At 42.2% G+C, this 12,614-nt stretch overlaps 1 protein-coding gene across 1 annotated transcript; it reads right to left on the bottom strand.

Moving 5' to 3' along the window:
- On the bottom strand, positions 1,929-5,792 carry LOC107606640. The gene is made up of 2 exons (XM_016308679.1): positions 5,564-5,792; positions 1,929-2,176 (listed from the first exon to the last, which is right to left on the bottom strand). Exons 1-2 carry the CDS (start codon positions 5,790-5,792, stop codon positions 1,929-1,931), a joined length of 477 nt encoding a protein of 158 aa, XP_016164165.1.

Below are 12,614 nucleotides of genomic sequence, written 5' to 3'. Positions count from 1 at the left end.
TGACTTCTTTCTTCACCACCTCAAGAATGGTTGGGTTAAGTCTCCTTTGAGGTTGTCAGACCGATCTTGCTCCTTCTTCAAGGAATATGCGGTGCTCGCATACTTGGGGGCTTATTCCCACTAGATCCGTCAAACTCCACCCAATTGCCCTTTTGTTTTTCCTCAATACATTCAGCAATTTTTCTTCTTGTTGAGGAGTTAACTCTTGAGCAATTATCACGGGTAGCTTTCGGGCTTCATCAAGGTATGAATACCTTAAGTGAGGTGGTAGTGGCTTCAATTCCATCTTCTTGTCATTCTTTGAAGTTTGAGTTTCCGGATGGTTTGTATGGTGTGTGGTGTTTAGTTTGCTCGACTCTTCATTTGCTTCTTTGACCATGCACTTCTCATCTAATCTTGCAAGATGCACTTCGGCTACTATGTTATCGATTGGGTCACACCGAAATAGAGAATGGTTCTCCGGTGGATGCTTCATTGCTTCCTCTAGGCTAAAGCTTACAATTCTTCCATCTATTTCAAATGAGTAGTTCCCCGAGTAAGCATCAAGCTTAAATCTAGAAGTTCTCAAGAAGGGCCTTCCAAGTAGGATAGATGATGCTCTCTCGGTTTCGCTTGACGGCATTTCAAGGACATAGAAGTCAATCGGAAACACCAACCCCTTTATATCCACCAATACATCTTCCGCAACACCCGCTACGGTTATTATGCTTTTATCCGCTAGGACAAATCTTGCCGTCGACCTTTTTAGTGGTGGCAACTTCAATACCCGGTAAACGGAGAGCGGCATGATGCTAACACATGCTCCGAGGTCACACATACAATCTCTAAATTGAACTCCATTGACGGTGCAAGTGACCATACAGGGGCCCGGGTCATCACACTTCTCCGGTAATGTTCCCATCAAAGCGGAAATAGAACTCCCCAATGGGATGGTTTCCAATTCAAGAATTCTATCCTTGTTTATGCATAAATCTTTGAGGAATTTGGCATATCTAGGAACTTGATGGATGGCATCAAAGAGGGGGATGGTTACCTCAACTTTCTTGAACATTTCTACCATTTTGGGGTCGAGTTCTATGCGCTTTTTTGCTTTCTTTGCAAGTGTTGGAAATGGAAGTGGTTGAGCAATTTCTTCTTCCAAGGTTCTTTTGGCCTTGGTTGTCTCCCTTGTTGGTTGGGCTTCCTCCTCAACTATGGCTTGTGGTGTTTCCTCTTCCACTACCTCTTCTATATCTATTCTCTCTTCCCTTTGGGCGGTTGTGATAGGACTTGGATCCTTTGCTTCCTTTTCTTTTAGTTGTGTACCGGATCTAAGGGTGATGGCATTGATGCCCCCTTTTGGGTTTGGTTGAGGTTGAGAGGGAATGACACTTTGGATTGGGGGTTGAGGAGTTGGGGTCGATGGTGTGTCCATGCGTGCAAGAAGAGCTTGTAATGTAGAGGTGAGGCCGGTGAGGCCAGAAGCAAGTGTGTTTTGTAATTCCTTTTGGCCTTGGATGATGGTCCGGAGTGTTTCATCTTGGTTAGAGGGGGTGGTTGCATATGTGAGTTGAGGAGCTTGTGATTGATTGGGTGGTGGTCTTTGATGTGCATTTGGACAAAGAACCATTGCTAGAAGTGTCCAAGAGGGTTCTATCTTGTTCTCGCATCCCTTGACATATGTATCCAAGCAATACTTGAGTGTCGAGCATGTGATTAGGGCACGCATCTAGTAGTTTGCGAAACCGTTCCCAATACTCATAGAGTGGTTCCGTCTCACCTTGCATAATACAAGACATTTCTTTCCGTAGCCTATCCATCTTTTCCGGGGTTAAGAATTTATCCAAGAACCCCCTTCTAAGTAGGTCCCAATCGGAGGTGACTTCACTAGAGAGAGTGTAGAACCATTCTTTGGCCTTGTCCTCAAGAGAGAAAGGGAAAGCAAACAACTATATAGCAACTTCATCGGACCCTTCCCGTCTAGTAGTTGAGCATATGCGATGGAAGTCCTTGAGATGTCGAATAGGGTCTTGTGCGGGAAGCCCGTGAAACTTGGGTAGGAGATTGATCAAAGCGGTCTTCAATTCAAAATTCGCATTCAAATTGGGGTGAGTTACATGAAGGGGTTGAAGGACATAATCCGGTGCACCCGCTTCCTTGATGGTAACTCTCCTTGGAGCGTCCATGGTATTAGTACCTAAGACAAAAGAAGAATTGTTAGTGAGATTGATGGGAGTATGATTAATGCCTTCTTTGAGTGACGGTTCAATGTTCACTTGTAGTAAGGTGGTTGAGGTGGTGAAAACCTCTTCACCTTTTCCAAATCTTAGCCGCCTCCGAGCTTGTCTAATATGAAACAAAGTTCGTTCTATTTCCGGATCAAAAGGGGCTAAGCTCGGATTCGGTTGTGAACGCGTCATGCAATGAAGGAGAAATGGAATTCATTGTAACGATGAGGAGTTAGTCAATTGAGCAATTTACAATGAAGTGCAACTATGTACATATATACACACTTAATCCAAAACAATAACATGGCACACTAAGCAAACTCCCCGGCAACGGCGCCATTTTGACAAATGAATTTTAGCCGGTATAGAAATTATCAAATGATCAATCGTAGTATAGTCTAAACCGACGCAAAATCCTTTATCAAACAAATCTACAATCTATATCCGAGAGTACTAGTCTCCCGAGTCGTTCTCCCTTGGAATTGCCAAAGTGTGCATCTTATTGATTTAGTAAGCCTTGTTGGAATTCTTTGAAGGTTTTAGCAAGTAATGAGAGACAAGCAATCAATTATCAAAGGACTTGGCTTAGGGTTGGCATTAGGAATTCTATCCTTATAGTCTATTCAATGTTGACGACAATTAGGCCTTGCTTCATTTAGTTATCCCCTAGGTATAGAGGGAGGTCAAATGAAAGTAATCAACTTGAGTCACAAGTCCTAGCTTCTCCTTATGGGAATCTAGCTTTAGTGCACTCCAAGCCAACTAGCAATCCCTAATTCCAAATCAACTATTGATACAACTATTCAACTTCTTCCAAGGACCAAACCCTATGCCAAGTGTGAAAATTCTACTCCATAGCTAGTGTTCTCATTTTATCAAACATGTGATGAGCAAGAAGGAAAGTCATAGTAAAATGAGAAGAAAAGTCAAATTGAAAGTATTGCAACACAAAGATCTAACAACAAGTCTCAAAGAGTAGCAATGAAAATCCAAAATAGAGATGAAATCCAAAATTACAAAGTTGAATTCTAGATCTATGAGAATTGATCAATTGTATCTACTACTTGAAATTGGAGAAGAAAATCTATGACATGAACAAAGTGGAGTGAGAATTGTAATGGATCTCACCCAAGAGTCATTGAAAATTCAGAGATTAGATGAGGATGAACCCTAGTGAAGCTTGGAATCTCCCTCTTCTTCTCCCAAAAAGTGTAACTAACTCTCCTCTCTCTCCAAAATATCTAGATCTAAAAAAAATGAACTAACTAAGTGTCCTTAACCCTTGTTCCTTTAGTCTTCTTAAGCTTTTCCCGCCAAGGTGTTTCTCCAAGAGTGGGATCCTTAACTGCCTCCACGCCTAAGTCACGTGGCTTCTTAAAAATCATGTTCGCAAATCGGCGCGCACGCGCCGTTGAGACGTCTTGTAATGTGCGCGGAGGCGTGATGTACGCGTGCGCGCCCATGAAGCTCCTGGCTTAGCCGCTTCTCAAGCCGGCTCTTGGCTTTGGCTCTACATTGCCCTATCCGCGCGGGCGCGCAAGGTGCGCGCACGCGCCCATGCGTAGATTTCCAAGGCTTAATCCTCATGCTTTCTTCCTTTGTACCCGTCTTCCTTCTCTCTTTCGGTCCATTCCTACTCTATATCCTGAAACCACTTAACACACAAGTCACGGCATCGAATGGCATCAAGAGAAGATTAGAAATGTATCCATTTTAGTGCGAAATAAGCATGTTTTCATTCATGAGGCGAAACTAGGAGAGGAATGCAAAATCTTGTGTTTTCATATAGAAAGTGTGTGGAATCATTGATAAAACCCCTGAAATCATACAAAAATGAATTCTCGTTGCAAGTATAGTTCCTAAACCAAACAATAATCCTTTCATACAAAAAGATTGTTTGTCACTAGTACAAACCCCTAAAATTTATAAACCGAAGTATTGGACCTCGGGTCGTTCTCCCTAGGAATTACAATAAAGTATCTTGTTATTGGTTATGAGTTATTTTGGGGTTTTGGATAAGGAGCATGAAAAGTAAATGGCAATGAAAATAAACTAAAAACTATAAAAGGCTCTTGGCAAGATGTGAGAACTAGAAGTCCTATCCTAGTTATCCTTCTCAATTGTGATAAGAATTGTTCATTGCTACCACTTAGTTAACCCTTACTAATTAAAGGAAAGTCAAGTGGATGAATGGACTTGAGCCACAAATCCTAGCCAACTCCCAAGGAAAGACTAGCTTTAGTGCACTCCAAACCAATTAGCAATCTCTCCAATTATCAATCAACAAAGGAATTAGATAACTCAAGTGTCACTAATTACTCTACCTAGGCCAAGAGGAACAAAATCTATACTAAAACTAAAAGAGACATTTCAACAAACACATAAAGTGCAAGAGGAGTAAACATTATTAAATGCAAGAATTAAAGGAATCTACAACTACAAAAACAAGAGATCAACAATAGAAAAGCAAAGAAGAACAATTATTATGAATTATCTCTTATTGAATTGGAAGAAAGTATAAGGAACAATACTAGATCTACAACAAAATATAAGAACAACATAAAGGAAATTACAACAAAGGAATAGAAGGAGAATGAATGTAGCAACAAAGAATTGAGAGGTAGAAGGAGGTGAAAGCATAAATTAAAGTCTAGATCTAAGATTATTAAACTAACCCTAATCCTAATCCTAGAGAGAAGTGAGAGCTTCTCTCTCTAGAAACTAACTCTCAAAACTAAACTAAACTAAAAAAATGATTAGTTGGTTGGGAATGATGATGATCATCCCTTGTGATGTTCTTATGCCTTCCCCTTAATCCTTCATCCTTTTATTCCTTTCCCTTAGAAATTTGGCGCCAAAAATGGGTTCAGAAACCCTCTCAAATCGCCAGGCACGTGTTGCATTAATGAGGTCATGTGCCATCATCGGCGCGTGCGCGCATGGTACGCGTGCGCGTCCCTGGTCGATTCTGCAATGTGCGGGTGAGCGCCTTGTGCGCGTGCGCGTGCATGGCTGACTTTGCTTCTTTGACTTTTTATGCTTCTCTCCACTTGTATGCTTCCTTCCTTGCTTCCTTTGATCCATGCCTAGCCTACTTCAATCCTGGAATCACTAGCAAACACCTCAAGGCATCTTATGGAATCAAAGAAGAACTAGAATTCATCAAAATAAGGCTTAGAAAGCATGTTTTTACACTTAAGCACGAATATGGGAGAGATAACAAAATCATGCTAATTCCTGGGCTAAATGTGACAAAAGGTTATCAAAATACTCTGAATTCAATGCAAAACAAACCGTCAAATTAAGGTTTGTCACCTGCCTCCACATAAACTTTCGATAATTAGATGAGTATATACTGGCCAGTGGTTCAGCCTCTATCCATTTGGTGTAGTAGTCGATAGCAACTATGAGATATTTGACTTGCCCCGGACCAACCGGGAAAGGTCCCAAGACGTCGACTCCCCATTGTGCGAAAGGCCGGGAGGACATCAATAGGCTTAGTTCAGTTGCCGGCGCTTTGTGGAAGTTGGCGTTCTCTTGGCACTTGACGCATTTCCTCACGAATTTTTTGGAGTCCATCGTCATCGATGGCCAGTAATATCCAGCTCGGATGAGCTTTCTTGCTAGGGCTCTGCCCCCGATGTGGTGACCACAGCACCCCTCGTGGACCTCTCTGAGTACGTAGTCCGTTTGGTCGGGATGCAGGCACTTCAATAAGGGTTGGCTAAGTCCCTTTTTAAACAGTTGATCTTGTATGACCGTATATTTGGTCGCCTCCCTTCTCAACGCTTTAGCTGCCTTCTCGTCGTCAGGGAGTTTTCCGTTTTCTAGGAAATCAGTGATGAGGTCCATCCAGGAGGGGCCAATCTATGTCAGGTGAAGGGCAACTGCTGGTTCTTTTATCATGCCTTGAATGAGAGACCGTGTGTTCCTTTCCCTCGGAACGTGCTGGATCGTGACCTCCTCGAATTGTTTGCTCAACTCTTTGACCTTCTCCAAGTACTTCTGCAACAGTGAGTCTCTGGTTTGGTAGCTTCCATTCACTTGCGAGGTAACGACCTGTGAGCCACTGCACACTTCCAGCCTCGTAGCTCGACTTCTCGAGCTAGGATTAAGCCGCCCAAGAGGGCCTCGTACTCCGCTTGGTTGTTCGATACGGGAAACTCAAACTTGATTGATTGTTTGTATATAACCCCGGCAGGGCTTTCCAAGATGATCCCAGCCCCTCCGGACGTTTGGTTGGAGGCCCCATCCACATGGAGCCTCCACCGTATGCCCGTTTTCTTGGTTGGGTCCCCCGTTACTTCTACCAAGAAGTCTGCCATTGCTTGTGCCTTAATTGCATGTCGGGGCTCATATCGCAAATCATACTGAGATAGATCGATGGCCCAAGTCATCTTTCTTCCCGCTAAGTCGGGTTTTTGGAGCACCTGGCGAATGGTCCGTTCTCACGACCACTTGGTGACCTTGGAAGTATTGCCGTAGTCTGTGGGAAGAGGTTAGGAGTTCCAGTGCCAGCTTCTCTAATTTGTTGTATCTCAGTTCTGCCCCTTGCAGTGCTTTACTCACAAAGTAAATTGGTTGTTGAACCTTCCCTTCTTCCCGCACCAAAACCGCTGCCAACGCTTCCTCTGTTATGGCCAGGTACAGGTAGAGCAGTTCTCTGACCTTGGGCTTCCCGAGTACAGGTGGTGTTGCAAGGATCTCTTTGAAATGATTGAATGCTTCCTCGCACGCTGGGGTCCATTCAAACGCTATCCCCTTTCTCATCAAGTTGAAGAAAGGCAGAGCTTTCGCTGCCGACGCCCTGAGGAAGCGGGATAGTGCGGTGAGCCTTCCTGCCAGCCTCTGAATGTCTTTGACACAGCCTGGGCTCTTCATTTAGAGTATCGCTTGACACTTTTTAGGGTTGGCCTCCACCCCTCTTTGGGTTATCATAAATCCTAGGAACTTTCCAGCCTCCATGGCAAAGGCACACTTGAGTGGGTTGAGCCTCATGCCGTGTTGTCGGAGGGAAGCGAACACATTTCCTAGGTCGCTTAGGAGGTCCTCAGGCCGGGTGGTCTTCGCAAGGATATAATCCACGTACACTTCCACCGTCTTACCTATGAGGTCGCTGAATATCTTGTTCATTAACCTTTGGTATGTGGCCCCAGCGTTCTTCAGGCCAAACGACATTAGCTTGTAGCAATATATTCCTCCCGGCGTTATGAACATTGTTTTCTCTTCGTCTGGCCGGTGCATCGGTATCTGAAGCATCCATAAAGCTCAGATACCGATATCCCGCCGCCACGTCGACAAGCGCATCAATGTTGGGTAGGGGATAGCAGTCCTTGGGGCATACTTTGTTGAGATCGAAGTAGTCCACACACATCCTCCATTTTCCATTGTGCTTTCTTACTAGAACTACATTCGACAGCCAGGTCGAGTAATCGAGTTCTCGAATAAACCCCGCTTCGAGGAGGCCAGCCGTCTGCTTGGCCACCTCCGCCGCTCTTTCTCGTGACATCTTCCTTCTCCTTTGACCCACCGGTCTGGCCTCCGGCTTGACGGCCAAATGATGTGACATGAGTTGGGGGTCTATCCCTGGCATGTCGGCTGGTGTCCAAGCAAACAAATCGCCATTAGCCCTGATCATTTCCACTAGAGGTTCTTTCAATTCACGTGGGAGGTTTCTGTTCACGAAGGTGAACTTCTCCTCCGTGTCGCCGACCTTGAACTTTTCCAGGTTCCCCTCCGATTCGGGTCTGGGCTTGTCGCTGACTCTAGCGTCTAGGTCGGCGAGGAACACTCCTGATGCTTCTTTAGATTTCTTTCTTAAGGAGAGACTGGCATTGTCGCAATCGACTGCCGTTTCCAAGTCTCCTTTTATGGATCCCATGGATCCGTCATCAGCAATGAACTTCATTACCAATATCTTTGTATTGATCACTGCCCCGAGATCGTTAATCATTAATGGTTTTCCTCCCTGGTCTTATGGACACCGGCAGGGAGATTATCCCGTCTGGCTTGATGAAGTGGTCGCCTAGTCCTACAACACCGTGCTGGTGAGTCTTTAAGTCGGCATCCCGTAGACCCAAGGCATCGAACACGTTGCGGAACATAATATTCGAGTCCGCCCCAGTATCTACAAGGATCCGCTTGATGAGGACGGTTCCCACTCTGGCCGTGATGACCATGGGAGGGTTTTCTGCAACCTCATCGAACCATTGGTCTTCTGGTCCGAACGAAATGGACGGAAGCCTTTTGGAGCTTTGCACGGAAGACGAGGAAACTGCCAGGACTTTGGCGTCTTTCTTGTGTGCCGACTTCGACCTCGGAGCCGCGTTCCTTGCTGTTACCACGTTCACTATGGTAAGACCGTAGTCGTTGTCCTCTGGCTCTTGAAGTCACTTTACTGAGCGGGTCTTGTCCTCTCCCTCACGGTCACGATCTCGTCTCCTCGGCTCCCTGATGAGGTGGGAGAATTCGGCTAGTTTTCCATCCTGGATTGCTTGTTCCAGCTCGTCCTTCAAGTCAAAGCAGTCCTGTGTCTTATGTCCATAGCCCTTATGATAATCACAATAGAGGCTCTTGTTCCCCCCGGTTCGGTCCTTTAAAGGTTGGGGCTTCGACAAGATTTCCTTCTCGACTATCTGTTGATAAACTTCTATGATGGGGACGGTGAGGGGAGTGTAATTGGTGAACTTCCTGACTCAAGGAAACGGCTTAGGTGTTTTGCTCGGACCGCCATCTCTGGCGTGTTCCTTCTGCCTTTCTCTGCTACTATGCTGCCGGGGTTGATTGTAGGAGGGCTGCCGCTTGTTGGTAGCCACGACTTGACTGACTTCTTCATCATTAATGGATTCCCTGGCTACACTTTGGATCTCCTGCATTGTCCACACCGACTTCATGGTGAGGTACTTTCTGAAGTCCTCATTCTGGAGTCCGTTCGTCAAACACAGTCTAACTACCGAGTCAGTTAGCCCGTCGATCTCAAAGCACTCATCGTTAAACCGGTCTAGATATTTCCTGGTCGGCTCGCCGGACCTCTGAGTCACCCCGAGCAAATTGATCGGGTGTTTTGCCTTTGCAATTCTAGTTGTAAATTGGGCCAGGAAAGCACGGCTGATGTCCGAAAACCTGGCCACCGAGCCCTGCGGGAGGCTGTTGAACCACCGTATCGTAGGTCCCGCCAAGGTGACCGGGAAAGCGCGACACCTCACCTCGTCTCCAACTCCCTTCAGGTTTATCCTGGCCTCGAAGGCCGTGAGGTGTTCCTGTGGGTCTTGGGTTCCGTCATACCTCATGTCCGTCGGCTTATCAAAGTGCTTTGGTAGTCGGACCTCGAGGATGGAACGATGAAAGGGGGTTGCACCTATTATCACGGGACGGCGTGTTCTCCTTGGCCTTTCTCTTCCGTCTTCCCGGTCTCGCTTTGTAGTGCTCCTTTCAGGTCGGGTGTATATCACGGGGTCCCGACGTCTTCTTGGGCACTCCTCTTCCTCCAAGACACTCTCAGATTCAGATCGTGGGCTACGTGTACGTCGGGAATGACTTCTCTGAGGAGTTCTTCCCCGTGTCATCGGAGAATGAGAATCACTTGGCTCGGGAGTTCGTTGACGGCGTTCTTGATCTGCCAGCTGGCGTTCCAGGTTTTGCATTCTATGACGCAATTCCTGTATCATCCTGGCGCTATTGTTGCCTGTTCCCCCGAAGGGGCGTCTCTCCTGGGATCATGTAACCGGCTCGGTACGTCGCGGTGGGGACCTCGTCCGCTCCCGGGGAGAAGCGACAGAGGCTGCCCCCCAGGGTCCGCTCCACGGCCATGGTCCCCTGGACCCTGTACGATGTCCATTTAGCCAAGTCCCCACAGACGGCGCCATCGTTCAGTAAGTCGGGTACCGGACGGTTCGGAAAGAATCCTCGGGTTAATAGGTGGGGTGCGGCCTGGTTCCGAGTCGCAAGGGGTGAAGCTGAAGTAGCTGACGTCCCGAGCTCTTCGTGTGGAGGGGGTGTCACCTGCAAAGACACTCCGACGCTCTAGTCAGTTAAGTGTGCATGCGAAAAAGGGATAAAGTGATGTGTGTCGTATCTTGGGGGAGGGGTAGGACCCTCCCATATATACTTTGTTAGAAGTGGGTCCCGTAAGAGCAGACCTACCTTCCTCGAAGCTTCCTCATACAGCTGTAGTGGAGAGCTGTCAAGGACACCTATCCAGATCGGAGGCTGAGCGTCTCGCACCCAACCGTTCGGGTCGGATGGTCTATGGGTCAGGTTGGTCCACAAGCTGTTTGAGCCAGGCCGTAACACTAACTATAAAGAATTGTCAGATTTAATTACTATTGTGCTATTCAAATTCAATTCAGCTCTTCATGTTTCATTGCTTGCTTCCTTACTGTGACCGTATTAACACCTCTCCCAGTCAACACAGTCAACAAACCTAAAAAAAAAAGGAAAGAGGAAAACTTTGAGTTCTGAATAATATATTCCATCAACTTATTCATTTGTATATTTCTTGATATGTAGTTGAACTAAAATTAATCGGATCTAATTCAATTTTAAAAATTAGCTTAATAAAGAATATTAAAATTATATTTAGCAAATATATCATATTTTCTAAAACATCTAGAATTGAATATTTAAAATTAAAATATGCGATATACATGTGACTTAACAAATATAAAATAGAATCTGATACTATATGTCTATATTATAGTTAAACAAATTAAAAGAAAACTTAAAGAATAGTAAAGATTAAACATATTTCATCATTGCTAAATTGTATTAATTATAACTAATCAATTATGTAATTTGATTTGATTAGGATAAATATTTCATAATTTAATATTTTATTTGATTCATTAAATTACATTTTTTTTTACTTTATTTTTAATTATTTATTTTACTTTTACTTCTCATATAAAGATTAATTATAATTCATCACAGGTTCTTTTTGAATTTAAGTGAATTTTTAGGTTATATTTTACCATTTATGCTTTTATTTTGTTTAGTGTATTTTTTTAGTCTATGTTTAATATAATAATCTGTAAATATCTATTCTATTATATAAAAATTAAATTTCTGTACTTAATGATAAAACTGTCGTGGCATGTTTTTAATGGTGTTTTTCAATTTATTTCTTTTAACTCATTAAATTCAATTTATTATAATAAATTAATGATATCAACTAATTGATTTGGTTAATTATTTAAATATCATACAATTTATTATAATTTCTATCAATCAATTAATTGTAATTCAAATTGAATAATTATTTTGTTAAGAAATTATTATTTTCTAATCTATTTATAGGCAATACATATATTAATTATAATCGCAAATTAAGCTATTTTATATTAAATGACTTATATAATGGTCATCTCATTTATTATCATAAATGCTGAATTAAATAAGTCATTATTACTTTTGATTTATAATTAAATGAAAAAAACCAAAGATACTATTTTATTGGGCTTTTAGGGTTTAATGGGTGTCACACTCAAATATAAATAGTGACTTTAGGATTTTGGTCTCCAACACATCAAAGCTACCTCCGTAACTCTTTTTTCATAAAAGGAATTGCGATTCAACTCTATTAGGGATACAGAAGGTTTTCAAAGAACAAGGGAATGATCTAAATTTGCATGAATCTAAATGTTCGAACTTACAATCTTATTTTAGTTGGTTGTCCTTATGAGAATGACTCTAATCTATACGTGTCTAAGGACTAGAATAGATTAAATATTATTTAAATAATTTATTTCTAATATTGGTATTTGATTAAATTAGTTTTAGAGAAATTTAAATTGTTGACTCAATTTATATATTATGACTATTCTTTTTGAATATATTATTTTTATATTTTTTAATATAATTTTTTTCTGATTTTTAAGTCTATTTTCTTTCTTGGATATATGTATCACCTTTTTTTTTCTCATTTGATATTTTAGATTAGTAATGTAATTATTAAAAAAATATATTTAAAAAAAAAATATTAAAACATCACTATTTAAAAAAAGGAAAGATACGTGAAAAAAAAGAAAACGAAAAATTAAAACATCAGTATTTAAAAAAATTGTTAATATGTGTATGAATGGGGTCGGGATTGAGGAATATATATGGATATAAAAAATAAAAAATTATTGCACGATTATAGAATAAAAAATAATCGTATATATAAAACAAAATAATTATAACAAAAAATAATTAATATATGTAATTTAAATGTTTTTAGTTACCAATAACATGGAGTTTAACGCCAATGAGTAATAGCTCAAATGGCATAGTCTCCCCATACTCAATTAAGAGGTTGGGGTTTCAATTCTCTTATCTTTGGTAAAAAAAAAATAACATGGAGTTTAACAAAATATAATTCATATATTTTTTATTTATGTATATGTATACAACTATTTATGTATATGTATA

Source organism: Arachis ipaensis, chromosome B07 (assembly GCF_000816755.2).
Source record: "Arachis ipaensis cultivar K30076 chromosome B07, Araip1.1, whole genome shotgun sequence".
Classification (NCBI taxonomy): Eukaryota; Viridiplantae; Streptophyta; class Magnoliopsida; order Fabales; family Fabaceae; genus Arachis; species Arachis ipaensis.
Note: the sequence above shows the minus strand (reverse complement) of the source record. Positions and strands in the feature narration are given on the sequence as shown.